This window comes from Perca flavescens, chromosome 22 (genome assembly GCF_004354835.1).
Source record: "Perca flavescens isolate YP-PL-M2 chromosome 22, PFLA_1.0, whole genome shotgun sequence".
In the NCBI taxonomy this organism is placed as follows: domain Eukaryota; kingdom Metazoa; phylum Chordata; class Actinopteri; order Perciformes; family Percidae; genus Perca; species Perca flavescens.
In genome coordinates, this window is record NC_041352.1 from 12949178 (window position 1) to 12969991 (window position 20814).

Sequence of the window (20814 nt, forward strand, 5' to 3'; positions counted from 1 at the left end):
ACTGACTACTATAAACACCTTCGCTATGCACTTTTAGGTAAATTCTTTGAAGGTCTGGTAGATCATTTTGCAGTTATTATGGTGAACTTGATTTGCAAAACATCTGTGCAAATCATTACAATGCAGAGCACTGCACAGTGTTTACTCTCTGAGTAGTTGCTGGCTTGAGACATCTTCATCTGTGATCCTCTGTCTGCTCCAGCTTTAGGAGACACAAATTATGCAAATTTCTGCAACTGTGGGAAGACAATTGAGCGTCGTCTACAGGAACTTGGAGCCAAACAATTCTATGCAACAGGATATGCAGATGATGGTGTAGGGTAAGTTCTGTAGTATTGACATCCAGCTTTCAGCATTTGGCCTTTAACCTACCCACTCTCTTTCTCTTGTTTTCATTTTTGTGGACTTTGTTCTCTCCAGGCTGGAGGTGGTTGTGGACCCCTGGCTTGAAGGACTGTGGAAAGCAATCAAAGGAGCCTTATCCAACATGAATTCTGATGGGACTGGTTACTTGAAAGCAGAAGCAGATGATTCACCAAAGGAAACTCCTGATTCAACTATACCAGATGTCCAACTGAACCTCTTGAGCATAACTGACCGCCAGAGCTGCGAGTCGATCAGAGAATCTGTAGAAACTGTCTCCAAATTTGCAACTGCTGCTTCATCTTCGGCTTCTGCTACACCGACTGCCGTTTCTGATATTAGGCCAGCTTTTCCTACAGGGAGCCCTGGGTTGGCACCCCAGTCTCATGGTACTGCCAGTGTTTCTACATCCGCACCGGAGACACAGGCCGGCGATGCTGGAGTTCCCCATGTTGCATTGGCAGCCTCACTGACACACTCCCTGCCGCCGCTGTCGGAGTCCTCTCTTAATGTTCCAGCTCTGCCTTCTCCCTACCTCAATGTTTCTCTTCAGGAGGTGGATACTGTGGAACAGGTGAGGAACAATGCTGCTGATAAAGCCAGTATTTGTGTCCTGTTTCACCCTTTTATCTCATAAATGTTTTCTTTCAGATTATAGGGCCGTTAAACAAAGAGACTCTCCACGAGGTTCCCATCTCCAGGGCAGTTAAGATGACCAGAGGAGATTCAGTCAAGATGGCCCTTCTCTTAGAACTGGACATATCTGTAAGCTTTTGAACATTTTCTAAATGTGCAGTATGCATTTAGATTTAATTGCAGTTTGGACATAAGATTCATCTTTTTCATTCTTAGGCTCACCCGATGATGACCTATCATCCAGGGGATTCGTTTGATGTGTTCTGCCCAAACAGGGCTGCTGAGGTTGAGGACATGCTCCACAGATTGGGCCTTCATGACCAGAGGAACCACCAAGTACACATTTCTCTACGTAAAGACACTAAGAAAAAAGGTAAAGTGTGCTTGTCAAATGATTTTAACATGTACTCTTGGAAAGAACATTGTAACATTGGACTTGCCAAAGATTACACAGCACTGAAAATTAAATGATTCAATGATTATGTGACATTCATACCTATGATAATTCCCAAATGTTCTTTCCTCCCTGGTTATAGGTGCCCAGGTGCCATCCTACGTTTCCCACAACATTTCTCTGCTGTACCTGCTCACATGGTGTCTGGAGATCAGAAGTGTTCCTAAGAAGGTACTGCATGTCCTGAAATTGTTCTATGTCTTGTAAATTGCATTGGCCAAGCTACTTTCTCATGTGACACACTAAAACAACACATACAGTACGATATCAGCATAATAACAAGAGTGAAGACATGTGTGTCATGTTTTCTCCAACTAGAGCTTGCTGCTTTTATTTGTGTGGTCAAAGCTGGGAGAAAAGTATATTATATTTCATGAAGAAGTGACATTATATTTTGACACAGGTGTTTCAATTTATTTTAGATTTACTTACTGAACAGGCAAATGGGTGCTCAAATAGTCTATGTCAGGACAGGGTCTAGACCCAAAAGATTTGCATGGGTCCATAGATTGGTTTGAAAAGTTCAAGCAAGGTTAGGCCTGAGGCTTAAACAACTATTAGACTTTCCTGGTCCTCTGTAGCAGAGAGTAACACAGCTGGTGCGTGGAAATGTCAAATAGCCACTATTACTAAACACTATTACTGTAGTGACAGTAGCTAACTTGTCTACATACCAGCACTTCTTGTCTAATTTCCATCTCTTAAGTTATTTACACCGTTGTTTTAACTGCGTAGTTAAATTAATTATTTAATAAAAACATTATAGTCTAACCAAAATGAAAACCATTTATTTCCCTATGGCATGAGCTGCATCAGTAGTTTACTGCTCCTTGTAAACACGGAGCACACTGAATGACAAAAGGAAATGGCAACAATATAATTGCTTTTTTTAATAAATACAATTTTTTTAAGTATTGCTTAGCATTCAGCATTGTTTAAAGCACAAAATGACACCGCGCTTAAAACACATTATATAATGATTAGGGGTGTGCAAGCTCTACCGATTCAAAATCAATTCATAGAATTCCAAAAATCGATTCATATTATTTTTTTTAAATTGTATGTCTATTCGAACTACATTTACATACTGTGACTTTTTTTTTTTTTTTTTTTTTTGAATCGAGAATAATTTTTGAATTGAATCTTGAGCCTAAAAATCGATATTGAATCGTGACATTTTCTGAAACGTGCACCCCTAATAAGGATGGCACACTGCATACTAACATTTTTATTTTTTTATTTTGTTTTTAAGATATGCTATGCAAAAACATATTGCTTGGTCAGTATGATGAATTAAGATACATTATGGAAACATTACTCCTGATTTCTGCACTGATTGTTTTATTAACGAAACGTTCAACTGTCTAAATTAAATTGATAATGTGTCAGAAAGATACAGTCCATAATAATTGTAACCGCCAGTCCCCTGCTATATATAAGACATGTGCACAAACTCACTTTCTCCTGTGTTATAAAATTCCAGCACTAAAAATTTGATAGTTTTAGGTCAAACTGTTGTCTACACAGACGTACAAGGCTGTAAGAGTTTTATTTTACACCACCTGTCTGTGTAATCCAAGAAGTTACAACACCTATAAGTTTTATACTTCATGATTTTTAGGATAGTGAAAGATAATTACCTCAGCCTGTTAGTAAGTACAATTCCTAATAATATTCATAACGCCATCAAATACAGAAAGCTATACGTGGCATGTCTTGGCTTGCCATTTCTGCTGAGACTGATTTTAATGTTATCACTGAAGCTCTTTAAATATTGTATCAGATACAGACAATGTTTTCACACTAGTCAAAGATGGCTATTCAGGATGGATTGGAAGATGGGGATAATAATTATTCCAGCACTAATCTCTCCATACATGTACTCATAAACTATAATAAATCACTGAAATTATACAGAACACTTAGGCATGCCAATTATTCAGAAGTTGTGATTACTGTATCAGAGTGATGAATGGCTGCGGAATAAAGCAAAATCACTCTGAAAAGTTGTTCAGGAGTCTCATTTCTTTTTTGATCCTTTTTAATCCTGTAATTTGCATCTCAGCCTCCAAAGGATTAACAATAACTGATGAAATACCAGTTAAACAGTGGCTTGTCTTCTGCAAATTTAACAGTAATTGATTGCATTAATTGATTTTGATGAATTTGTTTTAGGATTAAAAGAATGCTCTTTGCCTCTGCTAATTTCTCAGTAGCTTTACAAGCATTTAACAACTAAATTACAATTTTATGGGTGTAGAACGTGCATCATGAAAAATAAAATTGCTGTATTCCACAACTGGGGCTGGTGTCAAGGTCCAGCTCTACAGTTTTCATATAGAAAACCTAACAGAGACTTCTCTTTTTCTATGGCCTGTGTGCAATGTGGCATTGAATCTGTCCTACTGCACTGTTAGAAAATGTATTAAATGCCGCCTTTTTTTTTTTTTTTTTTTTTTTTTTTTTTTGTGTGTGAATAGAAACCAGAAAAACTGAAAAAGCATGACGATTGCTGCTGATGGAGGTGCAGAGCAGCTTCAAGTGACTTCACATCCTGGTTTCTGTCTCTCTTGTCAGGCATTTCTCAGAGCGCTGGTGGAGCATACAGGGGACGGTGTGCAGAGGAGAAGACTGCAGGAGCTCTGCAGTAAACAAGGCGCCGCAGACTACAACCTGTATGTGAGAGATCCGAGCCTTAGCATCATGGAGCTTCTCACAGCCTTCCCATCCTGCTCGCCTCCTCTCAGCCTCCTCATAGGTCAGAGTCCCTGATGTCTATCTCCGTCATAAGGTCCGAACTTCTCTGGGTCCATAATAATCAGGGTTTTGGGGGGTAAAAACCATCCTTGGTAGATTACATTTTACATACATATTACAAAACATGAGAACCACTCTGAAGTACAAAATCTGATCTAACATTACAATAATTTTTTATTTTATTTAGTCCCTCATGTCACAAAGCATTTAGGTACATTTCATTAGAGCTGCAAAGATGAATCGATTAGTTGTCAACTCTTAAATTAATCACCAACTATTTTGATAATCAATTAGTCAGTTTGAGTAATTTTTTAAGACAAAAGTAAAAATTCTTTGATTCCAGCTTCTTAAATGTGAATATTTTCTAGTTTCTTCTCTCCTCTTTGACAGTAAACTGAATATCTTTGAGTTGTAGACAAAACAAGACATTTGAGGATGTCATCTTGGGCTTTTGGGAAACACTGATCCACATTTTTCACCCTTTTCTGACATTTTATAGACCAAACAACTAATCGAATAATCAAGAAAATAATCAACAGATTAATAGACTATGAAAATAATTGTTAGTTGCAGCCCTACATTTCATGCATAACATTTATCCAGTGACTAATGGGAAAACAGACAATGTTCTGGCATATTTGTTTTTCAGTTTTTATTTACAAATGTATTATTATAGCACATTTTAATTAAATGCAGGCATTTTAATTAAATTTCAGTAATTGGCATGAGATTGGGATTATACTGCACCTGTACAAAATATCAGTGGAATAATTTTGTTCAGATCTAAGTATTTCACTTGTGAAAAGACCTCAGGTTTTGTCAAGTCTGTAATTAAGTGTTTTTTTTTTGTTTTTTTCCAACTATGCAGGTTTGTCTGTCTGGATAATTTCCATCCAGTAGGGGTCACTGTAGCCCCAGTAAAGCAAGATTTACGAGCCTAGTCTCAAGGCAGATTTTTGTGAGAGCATTTACTTATACTGAATGGTCAGACAGTGTACATCCGAGGGCTCCCTAAAGGATCGACACTCATTTCCTTGTCACATTTTTAAGTCCATGTAGCTCCAATATGGTTTTTGTGTGACTATAATGGCAATATTATAGCTGCAAGTCAAGAGCTATTTCCCCCATGCTAATAATATTGATACTTCTTTGCTGCTGTCTGCCATCTATACCATCTCTCTTTTGAGCCAACTGTTGGTAGAAAACTAACATTTTGGGCAGTCATTCAGTATGGATCTAATACGCTTTGACTGAAACTTACCAGACAGTGAAATTAGTTGGCTACAGCTTTACATACAAGTTGAGTTGTCCTCTAAAACAGCTGTGTCACAGCTCTTGGCCTTCCCCAATGTCAGTTATTTTAGGCCTACTTGCCAACCACAGCACCTTTTTTCAGTGGTGGACTGATGCAGAAATTGGGAATCATGCCCTCGTGAAAAATGTGGCGTTGGAGGGCCTTCAGGGCAACAGCTGTTATTTGGGGAAAGGGGGCCGTTTACTTGTGATCCACTGCGCTTTGCAAGGACACAAACGCACCGGGTCAGTTTGGATCATAGGTTAATGGTCAACTCTGACTCAGTGTGTCACATGTAAAGCACACGGTTGCATTTATTTTGCACTGTTCTTGGTTCATTACCCCGCCCCAAGGGGAGGTGTTTTGCTTATCAGAGTTTATGCTGTTACACACTAACTATAAATAATGAGAAGAGATGCATCTAAGCCCGGATGTCTTTGCCCAAGTGCAGCCTGGGTATAAAAGTAAATGCTGGATATAAATTGAGAAAGATACCTGCTTCTCAGAGTCAGCGCTCTTGTTATATGGTCCATTGTTTCACATAGCGTGTCCGATAAAAACTTTGAGGTCATTGCCCCCGGGAGCTGAATGCTGTCCAAGAGCCTCTTTTTCAATTTACTTTACCGCAGGGCTAAAGAAAATTGTACAAGGATGAGTTTTATTCTTGTTTTTATTTTTTATTGTGAACTGTGGAAGAAAGTAGAGGGAATGTGTCTGCATCCCAAAAGGCCGGAGCTCCCCCTCTCTCCAAAAAAGCTTGACATTTTAAATGCATTTTCCTGGTCACAGAACACACTGCACATGCATGTCACATATATTCCACTTTATTCATTTAAGGTATAATGAAATGCCAGTGAAAACCTTTAAATGGTTTTGGAAAACCATGATCTTGCAGATCATCTTGAATTCGGCATTTAGAGAAAAAAAATAATTCTTAATGCTTTATTGCTAACAACTTCCCTTAATCTAACTGCAGAAAAGAAACTATCCATATATCCCAAGAAGTATAACTTATGTTCAACCACATTGCTATCTTATTTTTTTTTTTTCACTAAAATGATACCTCTGCATATAAATTGCAGCACAGAGAGACTTTTGAGATGGAATAGATTATATTGTTGTGCAGTATGATCGATGATACCCTTGAAAATGATCATTTCTGAAAACATAGCGGGGGCCATGGGGACTGTATTTTTTGGAATGGAGACCTTTTTTTTTTTTTAAATACATATATTTTTTTTTTAAAGATGTATCCTCAAGCCACTTACTGCAACAGAAAAAGCCGTGTTGCAACCAGAGGTTTTAAAAGTGATATATCCTTTTTACCTACCAGCAGTATCATTATGGTGCAGTGATGTGAGATGATGGATTGGTTGTCCTTTGTTTCGGACATGTGCTGTCACTCTGTGATAGAAAGGCAGGAACCGGAGCCCCGCGTAGCTCCAGAGTATTGTGTTAACGTACATGATACACCGCTGATGGAGAGGTGTGTGTTTCCTTTTCGTGCTGATGGAAGAAGATGGCAGGATATGTTGTAGTATGTGATGATTTGTCCAAACAGATTTTGTCCTTCGGGGATTTACTTTCAGGTTTTTTTTTTTTATTTATTTTTTTTTTCTTCTTCTCTTTTTTTTGAGAACCGTTAAACTTTTTTCTTTCTTAGTCTTAATTATTTAAACAGTTACTGTGAGTTGCATCCACAGTACAAGCATATTGATTATAACAAAGCAAGGCCAGCCTGAAGTCTTGGCTCAGTAAGTCTAAACATTTGACCGAGAATAAAAGTCTTCACACATTTTATTTCCGTATCATGCCCATCACATATGGGGTTATAAGACTCTGCTGTTCGTATAACAAACATAAAAAATCTAACAAGACATGTTCACGTATACGTATATAAGAGAGAAAAAAAAAATGCATACATACATTAGGGGTGGGAATCACCAGAGGCTTCACGATACGATATCATCCCTATACTTATGTCACGATACGATATTGCGATTTTAAACATATTGCAATATTCTGCGATATATTGCAATGTATTACCTTTTTTCCAACTTCAGATTTTCCCCAATTTCAAATGATGTCCCAAAAAGGACAATTTTGTCAACATCTGTTTTATCTAAAAAGATAAATTTCTCTGTTTGGTCATCTCTCTTAAAGTTTATTGCTGCAAAATGTGATTGTCAAGCAGACCGACTGACCAACACGTCATAAAAGATCGATACTTGGCATCTGTGTATTGATACAGTATTGCCACGAAAAATATCGCGATACTATGCTGTATTGATTTTTTTTTTTCCCCCACCCCTAACATACATACATACATACATACGTACGTTGCAGAGAGCTGACCGTATTGAAACAGCAGCCGCTTCAGTGACTATATAGTGAAAACCCGTCCCAGCGTACAGTGATGTTAAAATGTATACAGGTTGGCAGGACGGTCTGAAATGTTTTGCACGGTCTTTCGCTGTACGTTTTGTTGGTAAATGTGAGATGTTCGAGTCACACATGTCTCGTCTTTATATCAGAAACAAGGAAATTCATGTGACCTGTTCTCACTCCTGCTTGGTCAGTGGTTGCACGTGGGACTGCTTGGATTGTCGCGAGTAATGAAAATCCAGTGATGCGGGCCCCTGATTGGTCAGGGCCCGTAAGCACCGCTTACTGTTTACTGATAGTTACGCGTGTCTCCCAGGCTTTCTCCAAGTAACTGGCTAACTTAAATGTTTTGTACATGAAATTCTTTCTTTGAAAAAACAAACAAAATGACAACATTTCTTTATCATTAGTCATATTTCCAACAACGTATTTTTATGTGCATTTTGAAGTATCTCATTAGACAATGTTGATGGAAATGGAAAACAATTGAAGAAATAAAAAACCTCCTCAAATTCGCAAAAAAGGTTTTACTCTCGCTTGAGGTGGTTTTTGCCTTTTTCAAAAAAGAGTTAATGTGCAAAATGGGAGATGTAAACCGCTTTGCCGAATAAGTTGCGACGTAGCGAACGGCTCACATGACTATAGTCCTGACATCCATCGGATGGGGGAAGGATCGGGATATGGGTCCCATCAAGTGGCCGTACAATTGTGGCACAAGGTGCATAGTGGAGTTGCGGTGCGCTAGTGCCTGTGCCTCAAACACGTTGGGTAAATTGACGAATTGGTTCAGCAGCTTGAATCGTCTGGCCCTGCACACCGCATATATACAGCGGTGAACGGTTGTCTTGCTGATACCAAATATCTGCCACAACCCTGTATGCTGCACAGGTGGCCAACTTGTACAATGCTCCCTCTCTCCATTTAGTCAAAGAACGTATCTTCTGAACTCTAAATTTAGCAAGCCGGTTTGCAATCTACAACCATGCGTTACGTCAACTTGTGACGAAACTACGCTTTGCGTAGTCGTTTATTTGCTCTAAACCAGTTGATGGAAACGCTTATTATTCACATTTTCTTTTTTGATACATTTTAAAAGTTTGCTAAAAATTCACTTGACGATTAGATGGAAACATGACTATTGAGATGTCACACCGTGAACAGATCTGCTTTTCTTCTTCCAGACAGATACAGTACTAGTTTCAACAACCTAACTGTACTGGGCGCCCAAAGGTCTTAATAAGATAAATTATAAACCACTGTATACCATATTCATACTGTATCAGCTTACAGGAATGCAGGTTTGGTTTAGTGTCAATAGCCCACCATGCTCTCTAAAAATGAAGTGGTAGCCCTTGAGCTTGTTTTTTTTCTTTTAGAATCTGGAGGAATCTCGAATGTGTAGTAGAAGGCTGCTGTTCGGGCAAGGCCAATGTTTTTGTTCAAAACCTTTCAAACTAAGTGTTTCATGCATCACCATTTAAAAAAAACCTCAAAGAGATGAAATGGATGTCAAATGTGGGGCTGTCTTGCTAACACCCCGAGCTGTTTAGGTGTCAGAGAGATTCAGAAAGAGAGGAGAGAGCAGATTTAGTCCAGCTGTTTGTCTTTCCAAGTAATTTGGCAGAAAAATGTGTTATTGTAAGGCCTCAGCTGGTACATATGGTGCAGCTTTACTTTTCCAGGTTCTTCTATCACTTTGGTGCAAATGGAGTGTAAGAGACTACATAGCAAGCACATCACGCAACTCTCAATCACTCTTTTTTTGCCCATATCTAGTAGTTGGTGGTGGTCATAGCACAGCGAACATCAAATCTTGGTGCTACGGGGTGAAAAGTCATCTCTAACTCTTATAAGTTTTCCTGATTTCTCTGACATATTCTCACGGTTGTAATGCACACTACATATTACCCAAAAGAGGGCACCTTCATGGCTGGCAATGAAATAAGGTCTGCATAAGCAATCTGTTTCCTACTGGCTCCACATCTGGACACTTGGGATTTCATAACCCTGAGTTTGTAATTTCATAAATATAGAAGTGTCCTAGAAACAAGACTGTAGCTTGGGTTGGGGGTTACTGTGGATAGATTGGTAGGTAGGATGTCTCAATGGACTGAGATGACTTTCATTTATTTTGTCTGCTTTCTGTCATGGGTGTCTGTGTAACAAAATCTTAGTGGTACAGAACGATGATTGACAGTTGTGCTTGCCTTTCAGAGCATTTGCCGAAACTGCAGCCCAGGCCTTATTCAGCAGCCAGGTAAGGTGACAGAAAAAATAAGAATGGATGTTACATTTTGTCCTGCATGAAACTGTGCCCAAATGTGCTCTTATAGCATCATTAATTTGGAATAACAAGTATTCATGAGTATGTATGTCTGACTTGTTCTCACCACACATGATGGTGGAGGTTTCCTAATTTCTACTGATGTCATTGGATGTGTTTCTGTATAAATTAAAACATCTGCCTCAGTTAAAGAATCCATGAAACTGACCACTTTTCCAGTGATTCTAAACAGTGTTCAGATATGGAAATAGTCGCAACAAGCTGTGAATTGTCACCCGCTCTCCTTTTTTATCTTTTTATAATGCTGATGATATTTAAATTATGGCATAATAAGGGCACAATTGATTCAGATTTATTTGAAGATGGATCTCTTATGATTTACACAACTGCAACATAAAAAGGAACTCTCCTCCGCTCATTTTTTTTTTTTTTTTTTTTTTAAATACCCCTGATTATGATTCGCGAAATGTCATTTTTATATTTGTGTTGTAAGAAGACAATATTTATATACAGTAGAACCCTCTAACTATATTTTGGAAAGCTGTTGATATTTTATCCCTACATGTATCAAGTTCTATATTGCTAAAACCTCAACTTAGGTGCTACTAGACAAGACATATATTTTGATCTCCCACTATTGGCAGCTACACTGGAGATCTGCTATGTTGTCAACTCCTTCATAGTGGTCGACTGAGTTTTCGAAACATGTGGCATTTGATAGGGTTTATTATAACACCAAAGGGATATTGTCTGAATTCAGGATATATGGACCTAAAGTTTGTTAGGATTCCCTGAACATTGTAGCCCATGTTATGTGTGCTTTTGTTTTAGAAGTAATTCCCTAATAAGCAATAACCAGTGATGGGTGAGAGAAACCAATGCACATATGCTATGAATGGACTCTAAATATTGTGTAGACTTTAGCTAGTTGTGCTTAGTTTAAAAAGGCCCAAGCGTTCCATCTTTTTGCCTCACTTAGCCAGTCATTGATTTGCGCTTCCTGTTAAGATATTACCCATTAGGTTTGCCTAAAAGCTCATGTGGAACATCTAACTCAATGCCCAAACATCTCTCATTAGTCTGTCACTTAGCTGCTTATGTGTGTGTATGTTTGTGGAGAGAGACAGGGAACAGACAGGAGAGACTGTGGCTGTAGTTTATCAGATGGTGCAGAGACATTAGAGGCCTGCATTATTGATGCCGTGGTCAATAGAGGTCTCTAGTGGCCCACAGGAACTGGAGAGTGAAGGATGAGAGAGGGTGAGAGTTCTTCAGCCAGCAGTGAAGACTGGAATGGAGAGGAGGGAGAGGCAGTTTTATTGAAGCAAGACAGACAGGAAGTTATTTTTTTTCTCACTCTCTAGCACTATTTTCTGTCTAAAAATGAAGCTGAGACCAGATCAGTTATTCCCAACCAGGGGTACTTCTATCCTTGGGAGTACTTATGCTATTGTTGCCAGGGATTATGTGGAAAGATTGTGGAGTAGCTCAACTAATTTGAAAAAATGTAAATTATGATTTGATAAAAGAATATGTGTTTGTGTCAAGGAAGAAAATAATCACACAAATAGGATTACAAATTGGTGTGATATTGATATTTAGTGTAAGCCATGTAGAATAAGCTACCAGCTACAATAAGCCAACTGCACAATACCTCCCTCCAACCAATACCTACCTGAACATTGACAGTTGTATGAAAATATTATGAAGATATTGTAACAATATCTACTTTTGTATCACATCCAGTGTAACATCCAGTTTAAAATCCATTAAAAATATTTAGAACACAACAGTTGGTATTGATGAAGGGGTACTTGAGCTCATCTGACAGGACTGTGGGGATACAGGAGACAAGAAATGTTGGAAAGTACTGGTGTAAATCATGATTTTGCGCATTTCAATGTCATGTAATTGTCATCACATCAAAAGTCTATGTACCCTTGTTACTTTGACCAGCTGTTAACTAGATTTTTATAAAGGTGGTTTGTTTGATTCATTTTAGGAGCATTGTTGTCTATTCTTTTTTGAGAGTTTATCCTCCCTCGTAATGCTTATGGCTTTCTGTACCTTCTGTTCCCCCTCTGCCTCTCTTTGTATATCACTCCATTTTTCACTTAATCTTGGTTTATCTCCCTGCTTGTCACTGTCTGTATGCCTTGCACACACACTGTTGTTTTCCTCTATCTCTGTCTTCCTCTGTCTCAAACTCTCTGCGGTCCCATCTCTATAGCTCCTGTCTTAGGTACCCAGGAAAGCTGCATTTTGTCTTCAACATGGTAGAGTTCCCAGCAAGCCCTGGGCGGCCTGCGGGGAGGCGGGGCTTGTGTACCAGTTGGCTGTTTGACCTCATCAATCCTGTCCTGGTTTTTCCTGAGAAGGCTGAATCCTCCAGCAGCCTGGCTCTGCCAAAGGTAATGAGTACATTGGAAAATGGGGAACGGAAACTAGATTGTGCAAATTTGTGAACGCTTGGTCATGGCTGATATATTTCTTGGCCCAGGCTGATAAGTCTTATTGCTCTTATTTGCCAGTACAAGTGTTCAGGTGCTGTATAGCCACTCACTCACTCACTCATGGGGACAAATTGAATACATGTACCCCTCCTGGCTAGGTTGAAATCCTGCTACAGCTTACTTTGCCGTCCCTTCTTTGTCTTTGTCTCAAGTTTTGTTTCACTAAAAATGCCAGGAGAGCTAGACTGCCCATTCTCCTTCTAATATTATAGTTCAAGAGGTTGTTGAGTAAAATGGAAGGCAAGTGTGGAGCATAATATCAGAAAATTGTGCAGTGTCTCCTTGAAACTGCAGCACTTGAGGCATTATGAATTTAACCTGTTTTTATTACATGTTTTAGGCTGCTCTGGAAACTCAATTTTGATGTGTGAGCCACAAGAAACAAACAAGCTTTGGGCCGTGTGGGTGTGGTTAATTAATAAATGTATTTAAATTAAAGCAAGTAAATCCGCTCTACCACAGACTCTCTGGATTCCAGTTGGAGCTCATGAGTTTTCCTATTAGTATGTCTTAGGATATTAAGTAGATTAATTAATAGATTGGTAGGCCCATAGTGGCTTTTCAGCTTTGTTGTAATTACTCATTATTTTAATGCTTGCTAATGGTCTCTGACCCTAGATCCATGTGAGTTTGAGACCCAACTCCTCCTTCCGGCCTCCCTCTGACCTGTCGGCGCCCTTTATAATGGTCGGACCGGGGACAGGAGTTGCCCCCTTCATTGGCTTCCTTCAGCAAAGGTATGGCAAATTCAATAGCGCATTTAATATTATTTTGCATCATAATAAGTGACATTTTTAACAAGTAAGAGAGAGGTGGTGTGTATTGAGATTCCCAGTTTTGCAAATGTCTCCGTCAAGAGGATCCAGTGCGTGCATGTGGTAATGTTCTTGATCCTGCCAGTGTTATACATGTTCCAAGATATGCTGCTGAAGTAGGTCAGCTAAATGTTCATGTCAAGAATCAGAAACATGCATGTTATATGCTGATTGGTGTGCTGTGAGACACAGATTATTTCAGCTAAAATTCTGCAGTCAGTAATGAATATTCCCAATGTTCAAATGATGTTAAGTGCACATCATCTATGCATATTTTCGAGTAATCTGCAGAGACAATTAAATGAGACCACGTTCAAAGCCGATAAAAGTTGACGCCATGTACATCTCATAAGGCATAATAAATCTAGCGGCGAGGGCTGTTAACACGTCGGGGATTATTTCAGATGCTTCACTCGTCTCTACAGGAATAAATTAAGCCCTTTCAGATTCACAAGTTTATGACTCGGCCTGTAATGAAGAGCCAGGAGTCAAAGCAGCACATAGGAGCGTTATTGATTTGAAAGTAAAAAGTCTGGTAGGTGGTGGCCACGTTGTAGGGAGTAAATCATTGCTTGTATTTGCTGATGAGGTGGTGTGAGGATATCGACGGTTAGCTGAGTACACCGTAGTTCTCTCAGGCTTGTTAAACCATTGCTTTAAGTCTAAATCCTTGAAGGAGGCTATCATTTGGTAGAAAACGTGACATTTTGTTTAATTTTCGGAGGTTCTGAATTGATGGGGAAAATCAAGATTGCAAGATGATGACCTGTCAAAAGAGTTTAATGTGACTGACTCTTCTCTATCCAGGCTGATGCCTGTGTGTTGAACCAGGCCCACAGACTTGTTAGAAAGCAGAGTAAGCCTCTGCTTTCTAACAAGTCTGTGGGCCTAGTTCAACACACAGGCATCAGCCTGGATAGAGAAGAGTCAGTCACATTTTCGTCAGACTGACATGTCTAACTCTTGGGTGGCTTTGTATAAATGAGGTTATGCCCCAGTCAACTCCAATTGTCTCTGAATTCTCCGGACGTCTGCTCTGTTGTGGCGGCTGGCGTCAGCGGGTGATTGCTCTGAGAGGTGACTCGGCACCGGCTGAAGAGATGGCTGTTTTCTGGATGAGTGGTCATGTGGGTTGAGAGATGTTTGCGCCCTTTGGGATGCAGGAGCACTGAAGATGGCACACGTTTTCAGACTGACTCCTCTTCTCGATGATCAAGGTTGAGCCAGAGAGACCGTACTCTGTGAAAGGCTGTGATATGAACATATCCGTCTTACTTTGAGCCTTACAGTGGTACCCAAACACTGATCTCTAAAATCTAAGATATCAAAATGGATAAGTGATTTATTAATGTTCTTTCTTTGCAGCCCTGCTCGTTAGTGCAAGCTAAACACTCAGACCTTGTTTGATTTTGGAAGGCATAATGCAACAACTGCAACCCCTCGTCAAATGCATTCTTGAGACTCTTTTTATTTAAAAAATGCATTTTATCAAATTTCAAATGCATTGTTTTCTTTTTCTTTCAAGAGGCTCTTCACTGTTGAAGTATAAACTTAGGTGAACCAGCTCGACTGTCTCCTCAGTCCCTTCTCCCTCTCTGTGTCTCTCATCCTCTCCCCTGCCAGCTGTGTATTGTGCTGGAGGATTGTAAAAACCTGTCATGGTGCGCGCCGTTCTACAGAATCTAACTTGAGATTCCAAACAAAGTCTCGGCGGCTGACACTGCACTCTGATAGGAGATAACAATCACCACTTTGTCAACGGGACGCTGTATCTGCCTCAAGGCCTGAGAAGGCTACTGTTGGCAACAAAACATCATGGGGACACTTCGATTCCCCTCTTCCACCCCTACTGTTAATCGATGGCTTTTTTTCAAAAGAACTTTGTATGAGTTTGTAGCGCTGGTAACAAGTAGAAGAAGCATCTCTAAAGGTCAGAGGCACACTTGGTGGTACTGGGAGATTTTAATAACCCCCCCAGTAGTCTGATATTGATTGCTGTGGTTTTCGTGGAAGGATTTTATGGAGAATGTGATTTTCAGTGTCTTTCTATTTAACTGAGAACAGTGACAGTTAAACAAATATTGTATTTTAACGGAGTGGTTTGCCCTAATCTCCTTAACAGCTCTAACAAGCTTTTCTTTTGGATAAAAATCAGTTTACACAATTCAATATTTAGGTTTGCCAGCAGGCATACTTGGCACTTTCACTATGACAACTTGTATTAAAGTTTGTGTGAACGAATATTGAGCTTCTATTTATCAGTCTAACCAGACAGCAGATTACAATTAGCTACAGCATGTTACTCAGCATTGTCCTGTATTATGAAAACATTTTGAATTCAGAACGTTGAATGTACATGGGTGTAATTCTGCAATATAATTTCAGTGATTAAAGGTCCCATGGCATGACAATTTCACTTTATGAGTTTTTTTTTTTTTTTTTTTTTTTTTTTTTTTTACATTAATGAGTTCCCCCAGCCTGCCTATGGTCCCCCAGTGGCTAGAAATGGTGATAGGTGTAAACCGAGCCCTGGGTATGCTGCTCTGCCTTTGAGAAAATGAAAGCTCAGCTGGGCCAATCTGGAATCTTGCTCCTTATGAGGTCATAAGGAGCAAGGTTACTGCCCCTTTCTCTGCTTTGCCCGCCCAGAGAATTTGGCCCACCCATTAGAAAGAGAGAGACATCATGGCTTTCAAACGAGCAAAGTGGCAGTTGGTCAAGGCCAGGGCTTAAGCTTTGAGCTGTTGTTGTATTTACGCTCTTGTTTTTGTACTTGTTGTATTCCTATGCCTAAAAAGCAACTCGGCACCTCTCACACAGAGATGCAAGGAAAACGGATAAAAAAATATGAGATAATTGGGATGTTTACCAAGTCTTCACCCCAGCTTTCCTTGCAGTTTCCCCCTCCTGCTGATCATCTGAATGGCACTGAAAGGCAACTGCCTCTGATTTCAACCCTAAATGGAGTGCTCTGTAGATGCTGCCTTCCCTCCTGGGATTGTATTGCAGGCTGTTATAGTGTGGGGATGTGATGTGATGTGATTTGTATTCAGAGAACGGCGCCGGTGTGGTCTACTCAGAATGGAATCCAGGTTTTTCATATTGGTATTGATCCCTGCAGGGCAGGCGGCGATAGGAGAGAGACGAGCCCACTAAAATGAGTTTACTTGAGGCTGTTTGCAGATCAGAAGAATCTCGTCCAGGATGCTAATGGATGGGATCTGAGCATTTGGATCAAGTCAGCCAGACAGCTCTGTTAATGGGCTGCAGTCACAGACAGAAAGTTCAAACGTGCTGCAAACCATTTTGACCATTAACTGGTCAAACATTTAATTAATAATAATAATAAATTGAATTTATATAGCGCTTTTCATGGACTCAAAGTCGCTTTACAGGGCAGGGTAGATAATATATATATATATATATATATGTATGTATGTATGTATGTATGTATATATATATATGTATATGTATATATATATATATATATATATATATCTATATCTATATATATATATATCAAATGTTAAATGGGAAAATGTCCATCTGAAGTCTTCGCATTGCTTGTTTTTGTCCAACTAACAATCCAAAAGATATTTAATTTACAATTAAATAAAACGAAGCAAAAAACATTTGAGAAGCTTTGCATGCAGGGCTGTCCTTGACTAAAGAAATTGTTAGTCGACTAACCCTTATACAATTTCGTCGACTAATCGATTAGTTGATTTAATTGACAGAGCTGTGCGCTTTGAGAGGTGGTTAAGACTAGAAAAGCAATATAAATGTAGTTAATTAACCATCTGTAAAACTGAGTTTCTCCACAATTAATCCTGCAAAAGCACCATTTTAAATTTTGTGTTTACCATAAATGTGCTCATAAGTTTCTTGGAAATGAGTAATTAACCATGAATGAGCATAAAAAATGACTAATCGACTAAAGAAATCTTAGTCGACTAAGACCAAAACAACCGATTAGTCGACTAATCGACTAAGAGGTGGCAGCCCTATTTGCATGATAAACTTTTTGTCACGCCTCCCTTTAGAAGCAGAACATTTTTTTTCTGCCCTCCATGCCCTTGTTAACCAATTAGAATTTTTATCAGCCATTAGCAATATTGGGGAAATTGACCACCAAATGAGCCACATTGACTGTTTATTGAAATTACATTTTAACGCTCTAAGTTGACATGGCTTATGTAAACTGTTTCTCTTCTAGTGGAGCACAAGTCATCCACCATTCCTCTCCACTGCTCTCAGTTTAAGGCCACTTTCTCCAGTTCCGTCCAAGTGTACTTTATTGCCTTTGCCTCTGTCTATTGACCTCCTCCAGCTGTTTCTGGGTCTCCCTCGTCCCAGTTTGTTTTCTTCCACAGATCTTTATTTCTGATGGTGTTTGGCCAGTGGTATCTTCTAGAAGTTGCTCATGCACTTGTTGACAAAGGTCTGGACTTTGTTGGTGGAGGATTTTGTTGTTCTCCATGTTTCTGAACTGCAGAGCAGCAGTTAGATGTTTTGGCGTATTTCCTTTGAGTTCCAGATGGGCCTTAGTGTAACAAAAGCTCTTGTAGCCTTCCCAATTCTCAATTCTGCATCTGTCTCTCCATGTTTGCCCACAACTCTTCTGAGGACGTTGATAATGATCTAAGGTAAACTTTTTGTAACAAAAACAAAATGGGTTCCTCCTTCTACATTTTTTTTTTTTTTTTTTTTTTTTTTAAATCTTAACTTTGGCTTTGATTGACATTTGCTTGATAGACATCATCTGTTACAGTATGTCAAAGATCTTTTCATCTCATCCTTGTACATTTCAACATGCTGCCGGAAGAAATTAACATGCTGTCATGACTTTTCAATGGTTTGGTTATTGCTCTCAAATGAAACCCATTAATTCAATTTAGTTTCACTCCATATTTGTGCTGGAGGGAGACAGTCCCTCTGTACTTACCTATATCTGAGTTTAAGTTATGTACAAGCAAGAACCTTCCAGTGCATGTTTACTGAGAATGGAGTTTCGGTGATGCAGGACAAGTCTTGTTTCCATTAGTTTTACTTTAAAGGGGATCTTTTATGCTTTTCCTTTGTCATATATGTTACTATATCGAATGTTCATATTAAATGTGGCCAAATCTTCAAATAATGAGGTAAATGTATGTAAGAGTAATCCCTGTAAGCAAAAACCTCAGTTTCTTTTTTTTTTTTTTTTTCCTACTCTGTGCTCAGGCGACGTCACCTGCTCCAGGTACATTATTGCAGAGTTTACATTTCATACACTGCTACATGTAGCTTCATGCTAACGTCAGGGAAACATGTAATATTGTTCAGAAATGCCCAATCAGAGTAGACTGGGTGTTTTTTCAGTAGAGGGGCTTAAAGAGACGGATGCTATAACAGTGTCTCAGACAGACCGTGAATACAGGTGCATCAGCCATGGGTAATATGAAAAAATTAGTGTTTTTTGAACATTGAAGCATGTAAACATGTTCTAGTAGAAACACAAAATACAAGTATGAACCTGAGAACAAGCATAATACTGTATGTCCCCTTCAAAACCCAAAAAATCCCAACACCATATCAGACACAAATGTTTATTGAAAGTAGCTGATTATGTGTATATGTGTGTTTTATATTGGTTTAATAATAATATAAATTTGCTGGTGATTAATTGTCTGTCGCTCAAACTGATCAATTAATTGAGTTATCATTTCGGCAATAAAGTAAATGTGTTAACGATTTTTTTATGCTCCATAGAACTCCACCAACCATAAGAGTTGGCTACCATTTCAATTTTGTGAGTGCTGGAAAACACAAAGCATGATTCAGTCTGTTGGTCAAAGGGTGATGTTTAGGCGAAGCAGCACATATCCTCAGAGTGCAGCGGAGCAGCACAAAGGGCCGAGTCTCAATGCCTCTCTGTGGTATTCCTCAGCCCCCCCGTTGTGGTCGGTCACATCAACACCCCTTTCTCTTTCTTCATTCCGCCCCAGACAGATAATGCAGGGCTCTTTGGAGAATCAACTGACTGATGGCATCATGAAAGGTTGGGGGTCAACTGTTGTTATCTGGTAGAGACCTGTCACCTTTGCAGCAGGTGTGCGGCACAGATACCGTCATCTTCAGAGCCGCTTTGTGCCGCTGCGTTGCCATCGTCTGCAAAGAGTTCTGGGAGCTTTGCCAAACTCCAAAGCCACAAGAGGAATCACTTTTGCAGGAGCAGTTCTTTTGCACTGGAACACAGAAACACACACCCACACACAAAGCACAAGCCCTAGTTTAATTTTCAGTAACTGTTTATAGTGATGGGATCTATCCTTCTGTTTGGGTGAAATTTAATAATACATATAATGTCTTCGCTGCAGCACACACAGTTTTCCGTGCATTAGGCAATTATTGTGGCACTCTGTGTACCGTCATTGCAGACAGTGCTTAATGGTGTCACTACTCTTCTTTAACCTCTACTGTGAGGAAGGACTCCCTCTCCTCCATCTGGTGTGGCCGTCTGTTGGTATTGATTGACCACTAACATTCGCTGTTTGACTTACAGAGAGATGGAGAGGAAGGAGAACCCTGAGGCCACATTTGGCGAGACCTGGCTGTTCTTTGGTTGTCGCCACAGAGACCGGGATTACCTGTTCAGGCAAGCTGTGTTCCTTTTTTAAGTTCAGTGGTTATTCACAAACCCCATACACTAATATTTTGACCTATTATATACATAATTTCCTTAAACTTTGTGAGTCAGGTATATTGTCCTCCATACTAACATCCCTCTTCACCTTGCCACTGAATGTTCCATATTGAAATCTGTGACCTGCATAATGAACGTCTTGCTGTCTGTATTAATGATGTGGGTGTTCTCTCTTCACCACACATTTCATGTTTATTTCAATAGGGACAGCTACTATGACATAGACATTTGTGCAACAAATCTCCAATGTACAGCATCACAGCATTTATAGCTATTGTTAATTTCCAAAACCTGTCCCTAGAAGGGCTTTTAAACAGTCATAGAAACAAACCTTAAACATTGCCACATTAAAATGGATCACATAAACTTACAAGAAACATCCATCTGTACCCTTTTGAATTTTCAAGCCATCGGGCTATTGCATCCAGGTGTATTGATAGTTGTTCTGCAACTGCCTTAGCTGTTGTACCATAGGTATACAGATGTGTCATCTGCGTACATTTGTCAACCTGCGTGATTTAGGAAGGTCATTTGTAAAAGAGGCTAAAGAGCATCAGTTCGCAAATTGAACCCTGAGGGATTCCTGTTGTACACTTCAGAAAAGATACATTTTTATTGTTAATGCTAACGC

At 39.4% G+C, this 20814-nt stretch overlaps 1 protein-coding gene across 5 annotated transcripts in view; it reads left to right on the plus strand.

Moving 5' to 3' along the window:
- mtrr (5-methyltetrahydrofolate-homocysteine methyltransferase reductase) overlaps positions 1-20814 on the plus strand; it is a 31553-nt gene that overhangs the window by 1255 nt on the left and 9484 nt on the right. For 4 of the 5 annotated variants that reach the window (XM_028569305.1, XM_028569306.1, XM_028569304.1 and 1 more), the window contains exons 3-13: positions 1-37; positions 203-320; positions 421-937; positions 1015-1128; positions 1216-1372; positions 1536-1624; positions 4031-4211; positions 10104-10146; positions 12404-12584; positions 13305-13423; positions 20043-20135. The exon at positions 1-37 is cut by the window's left edge and continues 117 nt beyond it. In XM_028569305.1, the coding sequence (XP_028425106.1) occupies positions 1-37; positions 203-320; positions 421-937; positions 1015-1128; positions 1216-1372; positions 1536-1624; positions 4031-4211; positions 10104-10146; positions 12404-12584; positions 13305-13423; positions 20043-20135 (1649 nt within the window). Of the gene's footprint in view, positions 38-202; positions 321-420; positions 938-1014; positions 1129-1215; positions 1373-1535; positions 1625-4030; positions 4212-10103; positions 10147-12403; positions 12585-13304; positions 13424-19485; positions 19991-20042; positions 20136-20814 lie in introns of those variants that run through there. The other variant, XM_028569308.1, reaches the window with a different exon arrangement.